At 37.5% G+C, this 24,870-nt stretch overlaps 1 protein-coding gene across 1 annotated transcript; it reads right to left on the bottom strand.

Annotated features, from left to right (window-relative positions):
• Positions 1-4,504: 4,504 nt before the first annotated feature.
• Positions 4,505-23,897, bottom strand: vapa (VAMP associated protein A). Its single transcript, NM_001011333.1, is given in 6 exon segments — positions 4,505-4,913; positions 6,621-6,770; positions 8,394-8,474; positions 9,342-9,445; positions 13,677-13,829; positions 23,546-23,897. Coding segments are annotated over 6 exon segments (684 nt in total). The 5' UTR covers positions 23,604-23,897; the 3' UTR covers positions 4,505-4,775.
• Between the last annotated feature and the right edge of the window lie 973 nt (positions 23,898-24,870).

The raw sequence follows: 24,870 nt of genomic DNA, 5'->3' as shown, positions 1-24,870 counted from the left end.
GATAGGGCTGCACATTTATCCTCTTATCAGACAGGATTATTTACAGGATTACAGTTAATAACAAAAGCAAAATGAGTTATAACTGCAGTTTCACTTTCTAACAATCAAATGATTGACCCATTATTTCTACAGAGCTCTATTATAAACAGTGACAAACTCATCCGAATGTTTAAATGAAATAGCTTTGCGCAAAGTGCCTTCCAAAAGTGGTCACTTTATTAAGCTGGAACACCAATCAAATTTCAAACCCTTTAAAATATAGGCACAGTTAAGCTTTGTATTAGGACCATGAATGAGTATATAAATATAATAACACAGTTGACCTATTTCAATATAGGATCAGGGCTATGTGGATTACCAGCAGCAAAACTAGGCTTGCCCTGGCCCAGGTGCATGATTTGCCAAGCTGCAAGGAACCCCCACAACAAGCCATCTTGTACTCTGCAGGCCTGGGTGCAATTGCATCCTGCACCCCTTAGTTACAACACTTTGGGATACTATACGTGTAGCCCCATATGTAGGTTACGCTGCAGTTTACTATCCTGCAGTTGTGTACTGGGTTTCACCGCAGACGAAAGCAGGAAGAAACCATTCTTCCAAATAGGGCTGTACTAACACCGGGGTATGCAAGAGCCAAACGTAGGTGGAACGCAGGAGAATGAAACTGCAGGGGAGGGCAGGTACAAACACTCGTGAGTACAAGCCTTAAATGTGCATAAAACAAAGCCTCTTTCACTAGATATTTAAAGCCCAATTTTCATAGCATTCACACTTTTTGTTGCTATCAAATTGTGCTACCTACAGAGTATGATGGGAGGTACAATCTACGATATGAGTTAGGTCAAGTTATTTCCTTTCCATGAACAAAAAGCAATGTAGCAGTATCTTTGCATTCTGCTGGCCAAAAAACACCAAGAGTGTGATATGATATATATCGAAAGAAAGAAGAATAACTATGCATGTGTTATAAAGTAAGACCAGGCTTAATTAATGTATACAATTTGTAATCGTAACTAATGGCATTCGTCCATCATATTACAGTAACACTGATTAGTTGCTATGGGTAACCACCCTTGTATAATAATAATAATAATAATAATAATAATACAGGAAGTGTAAAATTCCCTTTAAAACAGATATTTTCAGACTGGTTGAATTCAAGATATTTGATGGGAGCCCCACTTAATTTATAGCAAGTTTACAGATGTATGAATATGTAGCATTTGTTTGATAATTACAATAAAACCCCTGTTTATGATATTATGATTGTAAAGTGTTATAATCTTGCCATTTTTAAAATAAACAATGATAATCAGTTACTAAGAAATAGTACGTGAATATCTGGGACATAAGAGTTTAGAACAAATTTCACCCAAACTGGCCCTCAGGTTGAAATTCCAGGAGTATGTGGAACAAAGAGTAACTTATCCCACCAATGGCTTTGTGGCTTAGAAGCACTGCTCTGGGCCTGAGGGTCAGCTCCATGGCTTGGGAAATACTAAGCCAATGTAGCAAAATAAAAACGATCACCTCCCCCCTTCATAGCAAGTGCAGGCTGCTGCTGTGAAGACTAGGATTATGGTACATAAATGTAGCGGTCTATCAGGTTATTTAAAAATGTAGGTGCTAAACTGGAAATGATTTTATTTTATAACTACAGAAACAGCTAATTTTAGCAGCATATATTAGCAAAATACTTTAGGCAGTGCACAAGAACAATACAAAACACATCACAAAGTCCCAGCGTGGATATGTGCTCATAGATAAGCCATGTCAAGCATAACTGGCCAGTTCACTTATCTTTATCTAGAAAAATCAAAGTTAAAAAAAAAAAAAAAAAAAAAAAACTTAAAAAAACAGGCATCACGCTTACAAAAATATTTTCACTTCAAACACTGGACTTTATCTCCAGTATGTCAAAATTAACATAGAATATTCTGCCACTAAAAACAGACAATCTTGACTAATTATGAGAGCAGATTTTCCACCTGCCCAAGGACCAACAGAGCACCCAGAGAGAGTTATGTAGGTTAAACAAGTCATTTGATAATCCTGAGAGATCCACCTGAGCTTCTGTCCTGCCAGAATGGTACATGTTTCAATTTAATTTGCCATAATTAGGATTTAATTCTTATTTATGTTACTTTACAATAAATGGAAAATAAATAAAAAGGGGCCATCAATTTGGTTGTTAAAAAAATGATCTAATAATACACTATACTCCAAAAAAAAAAAAATGTTTCTTTTCACTGAAAGTTTGATTTGCCTACACAGATTCTTCCTGATATACTTTATAAGCAAGTCTAACTGGCCAGTTGCTGCATACATGCTCCAATTAGCAATTGCCTTCTATGTCTATAGTTGTTTATTATATCGTGTGGGTCTAAAATTTATATATGACCAATATAATTGTCTGATAACTGGGTAAGCGAGAAAGAGAAGGGAAAAGAGGAAAACTACATCAATGTATGAAATAAGGCCACTTGAAAGTAAAAATTAAACAAAAAACACTAATTGGCTAGAGGATTTGCAGTGTATAGTTGTAGTCCTCAGATGCCTTTGTAAATGGGACATATTCCAAAATCTCTACTTCAGTAAAAGTGTATTTTCAAGGGTCAGTAAAAAAAAAAAGTAAGTAATCCCTAAAATAGTTTGTGTACGGCCATCAAGGACATTTTTAATGCACAACACTGGTACAATTTTCCCAGTGCAGGCCTATAAAACAATACACCTCTAACCTTGATGCAACTGCCTAAGGTGAGTATTTTTTCCTTTTTTATTTAAACTTGATGTCAAAAATGTTTTGCTGTAATTTTTCCTGTAAACAAATACATAAGTCATTTACAATGGTTTCAGGATAGCTTTAAAGAATAGCAAAATTCAGTATTTTGTTGGTTTTTAGCTTCCCTTTACAGCTCTAAATCCTAGATAAGTAGACGTCAGTTGGGACCACAAATCCTATATGCTGCATTAAAGGACAATGAAAGGTTAATATAAATTAAAAGTAAGTCTAAAGGCATTCGTTTTAAGTACTTACTGCATATCTAAATTCCCAGATCCCTGCTTGCTTCTCTGAGATATGGTGCTGGCAGCCTACAGCAGTGTGAAGGCTACAGTGACATCACTGAAATCTCTCTCCCCTTCCTGTAGGTGCCAGCAGCACCCTTCCTATTCTCTGAGCATGTGTGTAACTTGATCCTGTCTCCTGTTCTGAGCTACACATGCCCACCAGCCAATCAGAAGCAGATCTGGCAGAGGGGAGGGGGGGAGGGAATGAAACACATGTGCAGTATGAAGCAAGGAGGGAAAGGAAGGGAGAATACCTTTTTAGAGATGGCTGCCTGTTCTAGAAAATGTGAAGTAAGTGTGACTGAGTAAATATTTGATTAGGTGAGTCAAAAGTGTGGCATTTTTACTAAACAATATGAGGACTATTGGGCAGTATGCTTTTTAAATTTTTTAAAATTTAAGTTATTTTTTACAGAAACATGTAATTTGTATAGGCTGGTATTTTTATTTCTGGTTATTCTTGTAGCCATAAATGCAAACATAAGGTAACGAGAAGTACTAACTTGATTTCTGGTAAAGACACAAAGTCATGAGTCCAGGAATTGTTGACAAAATATACATGCTCAAAGTTATCCAATACCTTTAGCCATCAAAGTGGTTGTCTAAGTTATACGAGAAGTAAACCTTGTTCAACATGAGTATAAATAGGTCTTGAGCTGAACATACTTTTTGCCTATTGTTTTAATCACTCCATGATTGGTCCATGCACAGTAGATTATTAGTATACTAGTGTACAGATAATGGACAAAACGGTCATAACAAAGGGGAAAGGTAGGGGTTTTATAATGGTAATCTAATTATCTACCAAGCAGGGACAAACACGGAGTAGGTTTATTTTACTTATTTAGCTCAAGAAATTAAAAAGAAAATAAAAATTGTACAATTAAAACAGGCAAAAGTATGTACAGCCCCAGCCCTACTTGTAGAACAAGGGTGTATACTGACCCTTTAATACCAATAGGATCTTTACAAGCTTTCATTGCACTGAAGGCAGAGCCATTCATAAATACACAGAAAATCAGACTGTACAATTATCAAAGTCAGCACAAACACCAAACTTCATGAGAACCCAACTATGACAGATAGAAAAAGGTTATCCTTCATAATGATATAGTATATACAGATTTTATTTTTTAATGTTAAATATAATGGGATATGCCAAAGAAATTAAAAAAAAAAAAAACCAAAAAAAAAAAAAAAAAACCACACAGTTGCTTCACAAGAAGAATATGAACCGCAATATATTGAAATTAAAGGACAGAATTTACACTGAAGAGACAGCATCCCAAGATATCTCCGGCATTTACCTGAATGAGATTAGCAATCTACAGAAATCATATTGCAAAAGATAACAGATAAATTTAAAAGGATTAAAATAACAATTTACAAGACAATTTAAACTTTGTTTGAACATATTAAAACCACAGAAAAATTATTTTTTTTTTTTTAGATTACTTCCACCTCCCCACCATAAAGAATTGAACATATGACAGACACTTGCTGCTGATGAACGAACAATAGTCCCATAACCACAGGTTTTTTTTTTGTTTTGTTTTTTTTTTTTTAATTCTGCTTCCCCAACTGTGAGATTGTTAAGGTGGTGCCTATGTGATTCTGTACACAAAACAGCCTGTAGAACAATTCTACCGAAAGTACTGGTAGATAGCCTTTCTGGCCAGGAGGGAAAAAATTGCGCATCACATGCTTTACAAGATGAACTTTCCTAGAAAGAATCCTATGAAAATTGCTGCAATGACAACAACAAGAGATGGAATAGGGATGCCTTGATCTCGTAACATTTTGCCTGATTTATCTGATGCCTTCCTCATTCGTAAAGTTTCCTCCTAGAAAAAAAAATTAAAAAATGAGATCAATTAAGAAACTATAAAAGATGCAAGTTTAAATGTAAACCCTTATAGCACAAAGGAATAAAACTCCTATGAATATTCATAAAGAGAAAAAGATAATCATAATTCTTGGTCCTGTATAAGTGTTGGAGAATGGGGAACTGAAGATTCAGATAATATGCCTGACATAGCCTTTAAAATTAAAAAGCAGTAGGCAAGTGGATAGGCCAATGAGATTGATGCCAAAATTTTGACTTGTATGTATAGTCATATATAGTGAGAAACTAATAGAGAATCATGACAAAGGGGAAGATCCAGGATAAAATGGATACATTACATAGGAGAGGTTGCAATATAGAAAACCAGGACAAACAGAGAAGACTGGGCTGAAATTGTTTTTGGGGTCAAGGACATTAATGCACTGCAGTGGCAAGTTAATAGCAAATCTTGAGGATTTGTTCTATTCCTCCTAACTGCTGAAAGTTCTGAAAATTGGCCTTAAAGAGCTATGAATGCATACAATTTAGAAGGTAATAATCCCATGTAAATGCACATGTATTAAAGGGATTCTGACATAAAAAATGTAGTCCTCAAAATAATGTACATCAAAAGTTAGCTATGAATTATATTGATTAGGTTTTTTTTTGCCCAGATGTCTGCTTTATTTAATATAGTTACCTGAATGTCTGAAACCCGACTGGCACTTCTCAACCTGTCAATTAGTGTTTCACTTCACTGACGTCAGCTGAAGCTGGGCGGATCTATTTTTTTCCTCCCCTTAATTAATTAATTCCTTGCAGTCTGTGTGTCCCCCACACCACAGACATCAAATAACTTTCACTGAGCACTGCATGTAAAGGTGGCCATACACTCACCGATAATATCGTACAAAACCTCGTTTCGTACGATATTCGGTGCGTGTATGGTATGCCGGCGAGTCGTCGGGAAGCTGCTGATATCTGCCGACTCGCCGAAAGGACCAGTTTGAAAATTTTGATCGGGCGCCTGACCAAAATCTCCCTTCAGCGCTGAATCGGCAGAAGGAGGTAGAAATCCTATTGTTTCAGCCCTGAATGGTGTGTGGCGGATCTGACGATGTTTCGTGCGATCGTCAGATCGCCACGTGTATGGCCAGCTTAAGTGTCTTCTCAATAAATCTTCGCGGCCAGAACTATACTTACTACTGCTGTGATTATTATGAAGGAACGCACTCCGGTACAGATCAAAATCATTGCTGCGCATGCCTGCTATAGAGCTCTGTTGTCCATACATGACGGAGACAGGCCAGTTTATAATCACCTAACTTAAGATACCACCTGCATGTTCAAAGGGTATCAGAACAAATATGCTTAGAAGGGAATGCCTGAACACTTCACTGTCCACAGTTGTACTTCAGCATTCAAATATTTAATTAGAAATAGTTTTTATGTGCAGCACTGATTTCGAATTGGCTAGGATTTTCAAACTAAAATCAAGGGCAGTGTTTTCAAACAACAACAAACAGCTGCTGCCCAAACATGGCAGCCCCCTCAGAGAGAAACACATGAGATCAGAATGGCAATGTAAAAGTGATAGTTACGTGGTTCTAGGTTGAAATTAAAGAGATAATACAACAATAATGCAATGAAAGGTTTAAAAGACAACAACATTTTTGGTGTCAGTATCACTTTAAACACTTGTATAACCAACACAAAGAGATCTTACTTTTAGAACTTGGTTTTCATCTGATAGTTTGATCATTTCAGATTGCAGTCGCTTACATTCCTCCATTAACTTCCGTGTTTCAGTGTCATCCATGGAAGAACTGCCTTTTGTTCCAGGAAGACATGAATACAATTTGGTTGACTCATGTGTCTGAAAACAAATAATTACAATAGTCAGTTACTGCATTTTAGAATGGTTTCTACATGTGCTTATTAAATCTCTTCAGCTTTGGAAAATAGATATATGTACTCTAAGCTACACATGCTATGTGTGTCTATGTGTAGAAGACCTATACAGAGGTCTATATATTTCGCCACACTGGGACTGCTGTACAGAAGCTGTGTGATCTGCACAGGCAAAGGCAATCTAATTTTATATACAGATATCCCAAGCAGGACATCTTGGTATTTGGGGTTTTGTGGTAATTTAAATAACCATTCAGTGTCTCCTAAGAAAAAATGTAAATATAATGAATGTTGCCAGCAATGTGAAGTGCTATCCTTCACAAAAACTTGTGAAGGATAACAATGAGGACTACATAGAGGTGTTCAAGTGGATTTGGGATCCCAAATATAATTACCATTGGTGTACGCAATAAATCTTGGATTATAAGTGCAGAGAATGAAATCCAGGTACTGTTTTAAATAGAAAAAGATTCACAACTAGCTCATGTTATAATTATAGTTGATTACAATTATTAAGACATACGGGCTCATTTATAAACATCAGGCAAATTTACACCTGGGCACTAACCCATTGCAACCAATCAGTGGTTAGATTTTTCCAGACAGCAGCAGGTTGATGCCATGAGTTACTGCCCATGTACAAATGTTCCCTGTGTTTATAAATGACCCCCACTGACTAGAGTAAAAGGGTAGTCAAATCAGAGAAAGGAGGGAGGTTTGCAAATATGATAAATGACAACTTAATCTTTTAGGTAGTTCAGTAAACTACTAGAGAATTTGCTCTGGATATTCCAGTCTTTCATAGTAAAGGGGTGATTTCAGAATAGATTTTTTAAATCTATTCATTTTGTAAATCAAATATTTAAGTTTTAACAAGATCCCCACATTTCTGCAGATTGTAAATTCAAGGAATCCAATGGCCTATGATCAATAGTAAATACATCCCTAGATTTAACTATACTGTTCAGTGGTAAAATAGGTACAAAGCTCATGCTGACGCTCCACAATATCAGATTTTTGCTGACACAAGATAGGCTCTGTGTGTGTGTGACATTCTTAGTATAAAAAAACCTTACACCTGATTTTTCACCTTAGACCCTTGAATGGGTGGCAGAATTTTCTGACTAAAGGTCACACATTAAAGGTTGAGAGGTCCCCCATTACACTGAATGTATACTGAACTGGCATTCACAGTCACACAAAAGCTGGGTACATACCACTGTGTGTGTATCCCTTATTACTCACTAGAAATAAATTTTAATAACTGATCCTGCATTTTTCACATACAAATAGATCACCTCTTTGTTACAGCAGGTACAAAGTAGCCGACTGAGCATGCAAAAAAAAAAAAAAAAATCAGGAAAGCAAAAACTGCAACTGAAAAGGGAGTTGCTATGAGTAAACCAAATGATTTAAAAAAAATATATGAAAATATGTGCTGCATAATGTAATCTGTAATGTATTCCCATCCCCAACCATAAGTAATGCCATTTTCAGTACACTGAAATTATGCTTCTCCAATATCTTGCACCATTCTAAATTAAAGCACACACAAACACACACTGCACAAATACGTGGTCCAACTTACTGGCTTTTCTTGTTCATGAGGCATATCAAATACACATCTCAGCTTTGAGTCCATAAGGTCATCGGGTTTTGCCTCTTTCCACTGGAAGGACAAGATTCATTATGTTTTATTACATGAATGATTTTAAAAAAGGCAGTTCAGGTATCAGACCCCTTATCTGGAAACCCATTATCCAGAAAGTTCCAAATTACAGAAAGGTCATCTCCCATAGACTACACTGTAATCAAATAATTAACATTTCTAAAAATTATTTAATTTTTCTCTCTAATAAAAAAGTAGCTGGTACTTGATGCCAACTAAGATATAATTAATCCTTACTGGAGCCTAAACAATCCTGTTGGGTTTAATTACTGTTTAAATAATCTTAATAGCAGACTTAAGGTATGAGTTCCAAATTACAGAAAGACCCCTTATCCAGAAAACCCCAGGTCCCGAGCATTCTGGATGACGGGTTCCTAACCTGTACATGCACAGTGACAGACATATAATACATGTAGAACGTATACTTCACAGTAGTAGCCCTTTGCGGATTAAAGCTGATGTTGATCGGTGACAGGTGTATTACTGGTTGCACTTATATGTTGCTTTAGTGTAACATGTTTTTAAATTGCCCTCCTTGATGTATTAAAATAATACCTTGGCATTTAGAACTAAAGAGGGTGCAATGTCAAAGATTAAAATATGTAACTTGAATCTTAATGAGATATGCTGCATCTATATAAGAAATGCCAAGTTATACAACTATTTTACATGCTTTTAGCCCACATATCCGGAGAGGGAAGCAAGAGAATGATTTCCACACGAAAATTCCATTACATTTTTTTGCTGTTGTTCATTCTCTTAATATGTTTTGGGATGTTTTGGGATGCCAATGACACTTTGTGAAAGTTTAACTTAGAATTCTTAAATAAATTCAGCAAATGTTATTCGCCTCAATGTCTTACTTACCACAGCTTCCATGTCTGATATTGTTGGTGGAGCAAAAATGGTTTGCACCATAAACTTATGCTTACTCTTTTCATTTGGGTCATAATCAAAAGGTTGTAGCATTACTGTATAAAAACAAAATACAAACATTTCAGAGGCAGTTTTGATAAGTAATATGGAAAACATTTATTAATTATCTAACCCTAATTAGAGTAGAGATAAATGGCATCAAATGATTTGTTGGTTGTGCTTGTACTTTTATATAGTGCCAGTAACAAAAGTGAAAATGATATGACCATTCATACTATTGATTTCTATCTTGTACATATAAAAATGTTTACTATGTAATGGAACTCCTGTTTTATTGTGGTATCTGTTATCAGCTCTATTATGCTCAGCCATATTTTATCTCTGTACAGGTTATCGGACCCCTTATCCAGAAAGTTCTGAATTAAGGAAAGGCCATCTCCCATAGACTCCATTTTAATCAAATAATTCAGATTTTTAAAAAGGATTTCCCTTTTCTCTGTAATAAAACAGAACCTTGTACATGATCCCAACTAAGTTATAATTAATCCTTATATAGAGCCAAAACAATCCTATTGAGTTTAAATAATTTTCTTAGTAAACTTAAGGTAGGAGATCCGAATTACGGAAAGACCCCTTATCCGGAAAACCCCAGATCCCGAGCATTCTGGATAACGGGTCCCATACCTGTACATACAAAACTATTTTATTTCAACCCTACCAAAAAACTGCATGCAATCTTAAAATGTTAAAAAAACACTTTCCAATACATAACACAGTTTTCAAAAAAGTGAACATTATATGTAAACGGTTTTTGGGTATATCACTTTTTTTTTTGTTTTTTGGCCATGTGTATTCACTGGCAACAAAAAATTATCAGGGCTTATACTGATAAGATTAGTGGAGGCACATACTAAGCTGTGCATGAGATATCTGGCAGATAACTCTGTAGGGGCCATTCAAATTATCCACAGATGAAATGTAACACTAAATTTTTTTAAGTAAAAAAGCTATTCTACCCTGCAAACCACTTAGTATTTTAAATGCTTTAATAGAAAATACCTGGTAAAACTTGGCTTCCTGTCAATTGAAGTACGGCGATACGGCGAAGGAAGCAGCTGAATCAACTATGTGACGATCGATTGATCGAGCCTAGCCTTCTTTCTGTATAGGAAGGAGTCAGGCTAGGCTTGATCAATCGATCGTCACATAGTGGATGCAGCTCCTTCCTTCGCCGTACTTCAATTGACAGGAAGCCAAGTTTTACCAGGTATTTTCTATTAAAGCATTTAAAATACTAAGTGGTTTGCAGGATAGGACAGTTATTGGTGCAGGGTAGAATAGCTTTTTTAGTGTTACTTTTCCTTTAAGAATGATAAATCAACACACATCTTTGTAAATGTGATCTGGGTGTGATGGGATGTTAGACTGTCAACTTCTGCATTCTGGTACGCAAGTGGGTCTAAAGAACCCTTAAAGCAATACTGTCATGGAAAAACATGTTTTACTTCAAAACGCATCAGTTAATAGAGCTTCTCCAGCAGAACCATGCATTGAAATTCATTTTTCAAAAATGCAAACAGGTTTTTTAAAATTTTATTTTGAAAAATTCACATGGGTATAGCCAAATTCTTCATTTCCCAGGGTGCTACAGCCATGTGACCTGTGCTCTAACTTCAGTCACTGCTGCGCTGCAAGTTAAGGTGGCCATACACTGGCCAATTCTAGCGGTCCTTTAAACCGACATGGCAGCTTTTGCGCCCGTGTATGGGAACAGATGGGCTCGCTAGACCAACATATAGCTTGAAATCAGCCAGATCTCAACCGGACAGGTTTGATTTTTCAGTCGAATTGGGGACCGCATTGGCTTGTTGATTCACCAAACCTACTGCTCCTATACCCACCGTTCTAATTCAATCGTCTGGCCCCTAAATTCAAAATCTTAATACTAAAAATGCAGCCAAAAAACTCCATCTTTGCCTAAGTTTTTTTTCTAATTTGTGCGGTCTCAGGATTTGTTTGTTGGTCATCCACCTGCCTACCAACAATTGTACAGCATAATTAATTTCTCAAGTTTGAATAATATTTTCAATGTGGCAAAATTCCTAAACCAGCTTGATGACCATTTCTTCCTAGGGATTAAATAGGGCCATCATTATCATTAACAGGAAAGTAAACTAAAAAGCTAAACAATCCAAAAACAAAGAAAAAAAATAACGATCCACATCGCATTAATATTATGGTGAAGCTATCTTAAAATGGAAATGTGCAAAATGATATACAGTGGTGTGAAAAACTATTTGCCCCCTTCCTGATTTCTTATTCTTTTGCATGTTTGTCACACAAAATGTTTCTGATCATCAAACACATTTAACTATTAGTCAAAGATAACACAAGTAAACACAAAATGCAGTTTTTAAATGAGGGTTTTTATTATTTAGGGAGAAAAATAATCCAAACCTACATGGCCCTGTGTGAAAAAGTAATTGCCCCCTGAACCTAATAACTGGTTGGGCCACCCTTAGCAGCAATAACTGCAATCAAGCATTTGCGATAACTTGCAACGAGTCCTTTACAGCGCTCTGGAGGAATTTTGGCCCACTCATCTTTGCAGAATTGTTGTAAGTCAGCTTTATTCGAGGGTTTTCTAGCATGAACCGCCTTTTTAAGGTCATGCCACAACATCTCAATAGGATTCAGGTCAGGACTTTGACTAGGCCACTCCAAAGTCTTCATTTTGTTTTTCTTCAGCCATTCAGAGGTGGATTTGCTGGTGTGTTTTGGGTCATTGTCCTGCTGCAGCACCCAAGATCGCTTCAGCTTGAGTTGACGAACAGATGGCCGGACATTCTCCTTCAGGATTTTTTGGTAGACAGTAGAATTCATGGTTCCATCTATCACAGCAAGCCTTCCAGGTCCTGAAGCAGCAAAACAACCCCAGACCATCACACTACCACCACCATATTTTACTGTTGGTATGATGTTCTTTTTCTGAAATGCTGTGTTACTTTTACGCCAGATGTAACAGGACACGCACCTTCCAAAAAGTTCAACTTTTGTCTCGTCGGTCCACAAGGTATTTTCCCAAAAGTCTTGGCAATCATTGAGATGTTTTTTAGCAAAATTGAGACGAGCCATAATGTTCTTTTTGCTTAAAAGTGGTTTGCGCCTTGGAAATCTGCCATGCAGGCCGTTTTTGCCCAGTCTCTTTCTTATGGTGGAGTCGTGAACACTGACCTTAATTGAGGCAAGAGAGGCCTGCAGTTCTTTAGATGTTGTCCTGGGGTCTTTTGTGGCCTCTCGGATGAGTTGTCTCTGCGCTCTTGGGGTAATTTTGGTCGGCCGGCCACTCCTGGGAAGGTTTACCACTGTTCCATGTTTTTGCCATTTGTGGATAATGGCTCTCACTGTGGTTCGCTGGAGTCCCAAAGCTTTAGAAATGGCTTTATAACCTTTACCAGACTGATAGATCTCAATTACTTTTGTTCTCATTTGTTCCTGAATTTCTTTGGATCTTGGCATGATGTCTAGCTTTTGAGGTGCTTTTGGGCTACTTCTCTGTGTCAGGTAGCTCCTATTTAAGTGATTTCTTGATTGAAACAGGTGTGGCAGTAATCAGGCCTGGGGGTGACTACAGAAATTGATATTGAAATTGAAAATTGAAATTGATAAACCACAGTTAAGTTATTTTTTAACAAGGGGGCAATTACTTTTTCACATAGGGCCATGTAGATTTGGAGTTTTTTTTCTCCCTTAATAACGTGAACCTTCATTTAAAAACTGCATTTTGTGTTCAATTATGTTATCTTTGACTAATAGTTAACGGTTTTTGATGAGCAGAAACATTTAAGTGTGACAAACATGCAAAAGAATAAGAAATCAGAAAGGGGGCAAATAGTTTTTCACACCACTGTATACACGTAAAAGTGGTCTCTGCATCATTTGTTGTTAGTACAGGTATGGGATCCCTTATCCGGAAACCCATTATCCAGAAAGCTCAGAATTACGGAAAGCCCATCTCCCATTGACTCTATTTTAATAAAATAATTCAGAATTCTAAAACCGATTTCCTTTTTCTCTGTAGAAATAAAACAGTACCTTGTAATTGATCCCAACTAAGATATAAATAATCCTTATTGGATGCAAAACAATCCTATTGGGTTTAATTAATGTTTTATTGGTTTCTTAGTTGACAAGGTATGGAGATCTAAATTATGGAAAGACCCCTAAATCTGGAATACCCCTGGTCCCGAACATTCTGGATAACGGGTCCTATATAGGAATACGAATAAGCAAAGATGTCAATTTTTAATTGTCAAGTACACCAACCTGAAACTGTGACTGTGGATCCAGGGTCTATGGTGCCACTGTTTGGTCGCACACAATAACGCCGAGGTGCTGTAGTTTTGACTTTAAAACATACTTTTTTATCTGATGGGTTCCGTAGTTTTAGGTTTGTTGTTACCACATCTGTAAATGGACCTGCAAAAAAAAAAAAAAAAAAAAAGTGCAACAAAATTAGCAATTGTGCTATCAATGTATTGCTTTATAAGCCATGCACTTATTTATATTACCCAAAAACATACAAATAATACTGTATAAGTCACAAACAGTTATCACTCTGGAGATCTTGTGACAACAAACTTGGACATCAGTAAACTATATCCGAATGTCAATTTATTGCAAAAGATGAACCAAATTACTGGACTTATCCATTTAAATACATTTTATAATTGTGTGTTTTTTGCCCTTCATCTGGACATCAAGCAAACCAACCAAGAATATGATTCCAAAATCTTAACAAAAGTTCATAATAAAAAAGCTAATCAACAAGGTTTATTCCAGCCAAATGGGAAGGAAACACACACACACACACAAAGATGATAGCTTCTCTATAAGAAACAAAGGTCTCAAGCGCACTGGAAAGAGCTTAGGCTTGTTATCTGGCAAAATCTCCCAAACAGAAGTGCATGGTGCATTTATAGATTCTAAACAAAAGGAGTGACATGACTCTAGAATAATTCCAGTGTCAGGGAAAAATGGTTTTAGGTTATTATAATTTAACACTGCTGATTCCTACTGTGCATGTATCATGACTGTTGCACTGATGAATGAAGGCAAAATCAACAGGCACCGAAATGGTTAACCATTTAATGACTGACAGTGTGATGACAATAATGACAAAATACAAAGTCACCAGCATCAGTTAAACCCTGGTAACTAGAGAAGAGAAAATAAAATACATACACCAAATCCATACCTTGCTTTAATTAACATGGCCACCCCCCACCACACACACAAAAGATCTTTTTTTGACAACAATCTTAAATATAATGTCAATTGATATTAAGGGGCATATATATCAAAAGGGTAATGCAGAGCTTATCCTGAAGTAAATTTTACACCATTCTTTCACTTGCATAGAATTTTTAGGAGCATAATTATCTAAGGATTTAGCACTCTCGCTTTCATTCCATGATAAATATGCCCCTAAAAATCCTAGCCAAATGAACAGAGCTGTAAAATTACCCTTGAGGTAAGTCCTGCTTCCACTCATTGATAAATAAGTCCCTAAGGGTTCCGGCTGCATTTGACTGCAAAACCCCTGCAATGTAATGTACCCCATTCTGACATTTCGGCTGCTTCCGCAGCCTTTCTCAAAGTGCACTTTGAGAAAGGCTGCGGAAGCAGCCGAAACGTCAGTTGTATGCTGTGTCAATAAATCATCGTTTTTTTTCAACTAAGACCTGTGAGTGCGATATCTTTCCTTTGATATGCTTCTTGATATTTTGATACTGCACCCAGGCATCCAGTGATTCTTTTAAACGTGAGTGCTATATATATATATATATATATATATATATATATATATATATATATATATATATATATATATATATATATATATATATATATATATATATATATATATATATATATATATATATATATATATATATATATATATAGGGAAAGTTGTGCTCAACCACTAAATTTTAAACCATTAGGCGGGGGTGAAATGAGGTTGTGACCACAAAATACATAGAAACAACAACAAGAGATCCTCTGCACTCACCCATTATCAATATATATAGGACATTAAGACATTCGGTGCATTAAGCTACTAAGAAATGCCCAGCTTCAGTCAGGTGATCCCAGTGGAGCCAATAAAAGGGCAACCATATGTGGGTTTTAACCTTGAAAGCAAGAAAGTTGCAGGTAAAACTTAGTCCCTTGGCTAAATGTATATTGAAGCAGTAAAATTCTTAATGAATCGCATAAGTCAGTGTAGGAACTGGTCAGAAGGGATGACTTTGACGCAGTTGGCCAGCTTGAAGTATATTGCAATATATGGACAAACAATCCCTGTTTTGCTTAAAGGGAAGGGCGTTTTGGTTTTGCTGTACCCATTGCTTAACAAGTATATTGGAAATAAGCATTACCTCCCATATAACTCCTAACGTTTTATAATCCCACTAAGGACTATGAGATGTTGTCTACTCCAGTGGCACATGCAGGGCGAGCCACAGTATCCATAACACTATTCCCTTTCTGTAACTGAACACTCTGACCAGATGTTACCAGGGATAGGCAAGTACCTCTTCAGAAAGCTCACTCTGGCATCCGCTTGTGGTCCTTGTCAGCATCTGTCAAAGCAGCATTGCTGAGCTATCCAGCCAGCATTTGTCACAGAGCCTCTCTGAAGAACAACTGCCATGAAAATGCCAGGTACATCATTACCCAAAGGGAATCATGGCTTAGCAGTCCTCATTTGCTAATATCTATAAACATGTCTCTAGATATGTTCATAGTCTGTACAAAGAAATACCATAAATCTGTGCATTAAGCATAAACCTGCAGAAAAACTTGTGGGAATGAGTCACTTTACATCTATTAAAGAATCTTAAACCGTGCAATCTTTAAATCCTTAGAGTATTTAGCAGATTTTAGCGGCCCTTTAAAAGTAATAAAGCATTCCATTATACTGCAAACCTAACAAACACTTTTAATCAGACATTTAGCAAATCCATCCATCCAGATTAGCTGCAAAAATCACATGAATGTGTACACTGGTCATTAAAGTGATACTGACAGCCAATTAAACCATTTTTTTTACACCTGCTGTTGTGTTTTAATTTGTATCAGCTTTAAATTCCTTATAAACTAAATCTGTAAAGTTTTTTCGCTTCATAATTATGGTAGCACAAATTACAGATCCACGGAGCAGCCATGTTTGTTCCCCTCTTCCGGGTTTTAATTTAAATGCCTCCCACGTAATTAAATATGCCCAATCACAAACCTGCAACGCCCCTTCTGCTTTCTGCCGGTGTGTGACAAGCTCAGCTCCGTTGTCTGTGTATAATGGGGGGGAAGGAGAGCCCTTAGAAGCAAGCCCTTAGAAGCAGGCCTGCTATTTAAAAATTCTTTTCTGGTCAATGTTTAGAAAACAAACATCTGATTGGTTGGTTGCTGGCACACTTTATATTACATTACCCTGTAAGAGTGTATGTTACCTCTCATTAGCTGTAAGTAACTGCCATATAAATATGCAGAAAAGGAACAGTTCAGTGTAAAAATGAAACTGGGTAACGTGGATAGACTGCACAAAATCAAAAACATTTCTAATAGTTAGTTAGGAAAAAATTTAAGGGCTGAACAGCCAGAACACTACTTCCTGCTTTCAGCTCTCTAACCTCTTAGTTAGTCAGAGACTTTAGGGGGAGGGGCACATGGGATATAACTATTCAGTTTGTGAGCACGCAGGTCAGAATTAAATGCAAACTAACTGAACAGTTATGTCCCATATGGCCCCCCAAAGTCACTGATGGGCTACTAACTGCTAACAGATTAGAGAGCTGTAAAAGAGATAGTGGTGTTTTGGCTGTTATGTTAGCCATCTGCTCAATACAGCCTTTATAGATTACATTTTTACCTAACTATATTGTAAGCATTTTTTATTCTGCGCAGTCTGTTTTACCCAGTTTAATTTTTACACTGAACTGCTCCTTTAAGATTGGATTTCTAAAGATACCATGAGCCAAGTCTGAAACAAGTCTTGCTATAAGTAACACAGCGGAAACAATATCACATAACCCCTACATACCCAGTTATGGTCATGCCCACATGGGTGTCTGTACTCAATCTATTTTAAGGGACAGCCATGGGATCCATTATCTAGAAACCTACTTTTTTAAAGCTTCAAAATAAATGTCAATACCATTCTGCAGAGACCTCTCTAAAATATTAGTTTTTTATTTTTGACAGTCTTTATCTCTATAATAGTAAGCCAGAACCTAGCAAATAATGTCAAACAAACTCACGGTAATTGCAAAACAAACCTACCTATTTATATATTTTTACTAAACTCAAAGCAGCAGTAAGCATTTTTTTACATTAATGAAACAAGGGATAAGAGGGAGAATGATGAAATTGAAAGAAAAGTCACATTCTACTTCCTGGTTCACATGAGCACAGTCAAAACAAATGCTACATCTACCAAGAAGCGTCTGTATAATACACTACTCTTCTGTATCTCACAATCTAATAAAGATTTCAGTTGGGGGAAATCAGGGGGTTTGCTAATAAAAAGGACTGCAGATTTGCTTTAACTGCGGTCGGACAAAAGTAAAATATAAATAATGCATGTAATGTCATTTTTTGTCCTGTTTAGTGCAAGAAATAAAACCTCACTACAATTTCAGAAATAACAGTAAAAAGTATGTCCAGCACAAGCCTTAATCATTTCAACTAATGTTGAAAAATGTGGGGTACACAGCTCCTTGGTAATCCACATTAGCTCAATGCCTAGAGCTTGTGCTGAACATATTCTTGGGCACTGTGTCAATTGAGAAATATCTATCTTTTTAGTTTTTCATGCATTGACCAAGGAATTGAATTAAGGAATTATCACTTACTAATTTTCTGGTTCTGGTCTGAGCAGGAATAAGCACAACATACTGCAGTCCACAGATAAACCCTCTGTATAAAGTAGTTGCTCCTTAACACGAATAGAGAACAAACTACTTTTTCCGGCAAAGGCAGTCCCTCCCCCAACTACAGATGACGTTGATGATTTATAAATATATATTATAATAATAATCTGTTTGTTCATTATTAAAATTTGAAAAAATGAGGGGGGGGGAGTTTAGGGAATGACAAAAATGTGCTTAATAATAACAAAGATATATAGATTGTTTTTCTCACTAAATAATAGGCTGAAAGCAATCTAAACAGTCACATTTATGGTGTATATAAATGTATACTGGCCCTTTAAATACAATTCTTTGAAAACATTACAAGTACCAGCTTCCACTTCTGCTGTTTTCCTAGCCTGTTTAAGAGAGACAGCGACACTAATTTGGCATTAGAGGGTGCTAGTTAATTCTTATGTTGCAGGTAGACAGTAAGGACCTTGGCAACCCAACAGGAAACTTTAATATCTTTACCTGGATATGAGTGGATATACTACTTCCTACTGTGCTTTTGTAGAACAGGTCACACCCACAACTCATTTAAGTGACATAAGGAACAGAAAACATCTTTGGAAGTGGTTGTAAATGGTGGCCATTTCAAGACCCCCTTGGATGTCCACCATTTATTTGCTAAGGGTCCCCCTAGCTTACAAATATAAGAAAACATTGGTCCCACAAATGCAGCTATTTGTGATGAGAAGTCCACAAATGTCACTGAGCTAAAGCAAGGATGGGTTCTGAATTCTTCAAGAGACTGCTTTAACTACGGGAAAACTCGCTATGTACTTACTGTTATTAAAGGTGACAAAACCAGTTATAGAGCACCAGGGAGGTTACTTTTTTTGAAAAGTGCACTGGGTACTACACAGCTTTTGGTTTATTGTTCAAGCAAAACAAAATGTTTAGTTTTGGTTTAAGACCTGCCAACAAGAGCTGTGAAAAATATGCAACATAAAGTAATACAGACAGATAGGGCACCATATACTGCTCAAACTTCAAAATAGAAGTTGGGTAGATTTGGACCTCTTTGCATTAAAGCGATACTGACACTGCTGTAATTCAAGGACATGTGTCAGCATTAATGTAAAAACCTTCCTGGAATTAAAATAATAACACAAATGTTTTTAAAAATCCTGTTCTTGGAAAAATCTAACCGTGGACCGTGGATTCACCCGAAACCGAATCCCTCAAAAAAAGGCTAGATTCGGCCCGAATCCAGGATTCAGTGCATCCCTAGTACCAATACTCTTCAGGTCACCCGGAAAAGAACAAAGCAGCTGGCAAAGCAAAATAATACAGTGAGGTATCCCTCTCGCGATATAGCATGGTGAAAAAGTTATTCATATACTGGGTCTGCAAACTGCTTCAAAAGACATTGACATAAGACAATATTGGAATTCAATTAGCTATCCTTTAGCGAAATGAGGAAAGTCTTTATTAATAACTGTAAAGGTGCACAGAGAACAATCGTTCAATGAAAAAATGTCTGGCACTCACACCAACTCACAGATTTTATTGCTGAATGACACCTTAACACAGGTGCACCATAGGCTTTAGACTTGTGCAGGTTCATGATGCAGACAACTTTTACATTTGTATAAGTTTGGACCTGAACAGGTCTAATCTATGAATCAACTGGAAGAGCTCTTTTGTTTTACATAAACAAATTATACAAGCCTTTAAATAAAAAGAGCACCAAATAGCTCAACAACAATGTAGTATTTCATGATCACATGCAAGCAGAGCTGCCTCGTGACTAAAATATTCGCGAGAGGAAATACACATGGATTTCTGCCTGCCCCTGCACATTGGATCCAAGTAGTGATCTGTGCAAACATACCTTCTATATAAACGTTTTGTTAAAAAAAAAATCAACACATTAGACACAGCAGGTCCATCAACAACGTAATAAGTTGACAAAATCATAAAAACCACCAATATATCCAAACCCTCAGCTACACAAAATACTAGGGGGTCAAGTTAACTTTGACCCTGCAGTCAAAATCATCCTTACAAAAGAATGTACGAGTCCAATGGTTACCATTTCCAGAATAAAGGTTGAACTTTATGGAGTTATTCCTTTTACCAATCTGCTGAAACCAATGATACCCTATATTAGTCATGGAAATGAAGACACTTATAACCAATCACCCAGTTAATGCATCCACTTAGGATAACCAACATTGTCTGGGGCCACTGTATAGTCACGCCACAGTTGCTCACTCAAGATGGAAACCTAGTTGGATGAGACTCCAAACTGTTAACATGCTTGGGTTGTGTGCAACAGAGAAAAATGTTACACCAAAAAACCATAAAAAGAAAAAAAAAAAAAAAAAGCACAAGGAAAGCTACTAACACTGAGGTAGCCTATATGTTAGGCACCCACCAGGGAGCAAATTAGGATATTTACAAGAGTAAATATATTCAATATGTGCATGTGCATATGTCTAAACCTGAATTGGGATGGTGAACATACCCTTAGAAAACAAGTGTCCCAGACCTAGGACAGTCTGTACATACATGTGCCCCAACATGGCTGCCTGCATGAGGAATAGGCACATGGTGTAGTCCCCAACAGTACTCGGCAGTACTGCTTTTGCAAACCACAGCTGCGGCGGGGAATTCCATTTTTTTAAGTCACAATGACCTTGCAATAAAAAAAAAATATCTTTTTATTTCTAAGATATCAAGAACACAGCATTGTCCTATTACTACAGAGAATAAGGAAATTCGTTTAAAAAATATTTGATTAAAATAGACTTTATGGGAGATGGTCTTCCCTAACTTAGAGCTTTCTGGATAACAGGTATTGGAATAAAAGCGCAAATACCTGCATATAAAGCTTTGACATCCCCATGCTGAAACAAAATCCAGTAATACCTGAAAACTAAACTCATAACTGGGCTTATGACAAATGCCTTACTACTACATTTCTTATTGTGTTACTGGGTGACCACAGACAAAAGTTGTTTCCCCAGTGTCTGTCAGATGAATACCTGCTCCATTAGATTAAGAATACATTAAACTCAGTAGTCCATTCAGGATTTGCCCAGATCCCTGCAAGTCTCAGACAAACCTTCTGAGCCTTGCAGTGCAATTTTGTGCTCCCACATGATGCCATTAGTATAGCTCTGTAGTGGAGTTTCTCATGAAAGGTGAATAATAAAAATTAAAAAATAAATTGTTTAGATTTTTTTTTTTTTTATGACAATAAGGACTGCTACTTCCTTGGTACATGTTTGTGAAGTGCAAAATAAGAAAACAAAGAAAATAGAGAAGCACAGGTTTTTGGCTTAGTTTATAGAATTAAATTGGACATTTATGACCAGATTGGGTGTTTTTTTTTCTGCCTGCACCTAAATGTCACCTAGGATGTTTCTGCAATCCTTTGGATCACTGATGGTCTGACCAAACTAAAAATTTGATCCAAAGCATATCTTTACTTAAAACCTGTAAACCTGACATACCTCAACTCCTTGCTCCCCATTCGTAGGAGCAGATCCTGTAGTGACAGAATTTTACATTACAATGTTTGTAAAGGAGATTTAAAAATGGCAATAACAGTAATGTTTAAAACACCTGTAACCTTCTGTAATCTTAACTTTAATGTAGGCAATTATGTTTCAAATGGGCAGAGAAATTGTGAAATTGCTTATAAAAAGCAGGTGAGGCGTAGGAGAAATAAAAAAAAGAACCAATGGATTCTGGGACATTCCTGCAACAGAGAAATACTGTACTGGTAAGAGTCCAAAGTTCCCTCAGGATTACCAAAAAAAAAAAAAAAAAAAAAACACCACCACACAAACACACTATAGGGACAGCAAATCTGTGTGGTTTGAGTCAGTTTAAAAACAGTTTTGTGGCCTGAAACCTATTTTCTCAGTATGCTTTTAATTGGATTTTGGATTATATGTTAAGAAATTAAAGGAGTTGACACCCCACAACACCTGGATACCTAAGGCTAAAACAGAGAGACCTGGTGGCCAAAAATAAATGTTGTCCTTGAAACCTGCTTAGAGTTCATCCTTTCACTTGTATTATTGATCTGAAATTGTAAGATCTCACCCACCTTATATTTCCTATCACAGTATTCAGGTGGCTATACACAAGAAGATTCACTCATTTGTCCAGGTTGCCAAATGAGCAGCTCTGTGCCCAATATGGGCACCTATGTGCTTGTTTAATGCCAGTTTTCAGAGAGTTCATTTAGTTCCCAAGAAGGCTACCAATATGTGCAGGCGCTGGTGTGGTACTTCGCTTTACAAGCCAATTATATGCTGGGCCATACTGGACTGATCTTCGGGCTAATGATACAGGCGGCCAGGAGAGGACTGCATAAATGAGGCAATGTAACCCATGCCCCAATAGGCATTTACTCCTGCCTGATAGATACCTGGGCAATCTGACAGGAGGACCCATACATGGGCAGATAAAATGTTCTGAAGGGACCAAATCAGCAGTTTAAACCTGCCCATGTATGGCCAACTATACTAATTGCCTTGTCAGGAACAACAGTCTGCCTGTGCACACTTTCATCTTATGTGAATCTAACAATACTTAAATTAAATCCTGAACATTAAACAAGTTTTCTGTACAGCTGCCCAAGCAATCTATGGCTACTGACATGACTGCTCTGAGCACACACACAACCCTGTATTTATATAGCAACAACGAACACCACATCATTTTACATTGATTATATATGATTCACATAAATCCCTGCCCCAGTGTATTTTACAATGTAATGCCCAATCACACCTGAACACCACAAGTCAAATAATATTTACTTATTGCTTTAGAGCTGCAAGAGTGGGAATCATGGGCCAATTAACACTTACTAAAACATTTCATGTAATGTATGTTTGATGTATACACCCTTCTACTGTACAGCATTGTGAAATCTGCTGGTATTGTACAATCACGTGTTATTCAGGCTGTCACTGTTAGTATTAGAAGTAAAACAAAGCACACTGTAAGCAGCTAGCACTGGCTGTCTCAGTGCCATAGACTAAAGGGCCAAGCTGCAGCCCTCCAGTGGTGGATAGGAGTGCAGCTGCCAGTACCAATGTGACAGAGATTAGCCACCCCGATTCACCACAACAGAGGCAACAGCAATCTCCACACTCTCTCCATCCATCAGAGGCCTTTTCCCCGCAAGACACAACTGGAAAGCGGGGCATTGTGGCCTCACATCCCGGAACCACATAACCAGATACGTCCCGTTACCTTTGAATTTCAGCTCGTTGGGCGGGTCAAGAATAAGGATTTGTTCGTGTTTGGACATGGTGACCCCGGGTGTAACTACCGCCATTCACCGCTCGGCTGGCCCACAACACGCAAAATAAGAGGAGGCCGCTTGTGTTACGTGGCCGAATATGAGATGTCAAATGAAGGCCCAGCAGGTAGGCAGCTGGGTGACTTAAAGAGGCAGCGAGCGCTGGAAGACAAGGCTGGAGCGGGGAGAACGGGCCAAAGCTGGCACAGCCTAGCGGTGTGGGCTCCGAGGCTCGGGTTACTATGGTCAGTTCAGTATCGGCTCTTTCCTCCTCCGCCTCCCCCCTTGCGCTCCTTGTCACCGCTGACTCAACACACAGTACAGTGCGGCAACCGCGTAATGCCCCAAGCGCGTCACGGCCGGGAGGAACACGGACTGGGTGACGTCAGCACGCACATGCGCGTAACAAGCGTGTGTCCTGGGTAACGCCCACTCGGGATTCGTCCCGTCACACACTTCCACATTAGTGCTTCAAAAACAGTACGGCGTTTTACAGCTGAGCACCGCGGAAGGGATAGCGGTTATGCTGCAACAAATGTGAAGGAAATGTTAGGGAATTTGAAACCAATACAAGTTAATGCTTATTTAGAATGAACGAGGTGTTTGTCAATTGCTTCCCTTTATGCCAGTTTTATAAACGCAGCCTATAGGCGTCGCGCTGTAGTATTCCCACAGGAACGACGTGAGACCACTCTGTAAAGCAACTTGCTCTTGCATGTTTATTGAACTATTCCACTGCATAGGTTCCATTATATTGCATATGGCAATAGACTGAATTTTTCAGTTTGGGAAAAATTGTTAAAGTTCCAGTAAAAATATAGAAAAAAAAGATGTATGTATTCATATTATGTGCATAAATTCTGGTAAAAAATGCTTTTGATTTGTTGTGGCAAAAATAGGCCCTGCCCACAATTACAAGCCGCAAGCACTTTTTAAGGGATCGCCCAAATCCACTATTTTAGGATCCGTCCAAACCCTGAACAATTTTGTGAAAGATTCGTCCAAGTACCGAACTGAATCTGAATCCTAATTTTAGGACGAGGAGGGGATAAAGTGCAGAGTAAAAAAAACTTCAACTTCCATGTTTATGTGACAAAATGTCACGTGATTTTAAGGAATCGGATTCGCTTCGGTCAGAGGCATAAATCTGCCCAAATCCAAATCCTGCTGAAAAAGGCCAAATCTTGGCAAAATACTGGATTTGGTACATCCCTACAACTTTTACATCGCCCGTCAACATGTTATGGTTTTGTCCACTTTAGAGTAAAACCATGTT

The sequence above is a fragment of the Xenopus tropicalis genome, chromosome 6 (genome assembly GCF_000004195.4).
Source record: "Xenopus tropicalis strain Nigerian chromosome 6, UCB_Xtro_10.0, whole genome shotgun sequence".
Lineage (NCBI taxonomy): Eukaryota > Metazoa > Chordata > Amphibia > Anura > Pipidae > Xenopus > Xenopus tropicalis.
The sequence above is the reverse complement of the archived record's forward strand: the minus strand, read 5'-3'. Positions and strand labels throughout refer to the sequence as shown.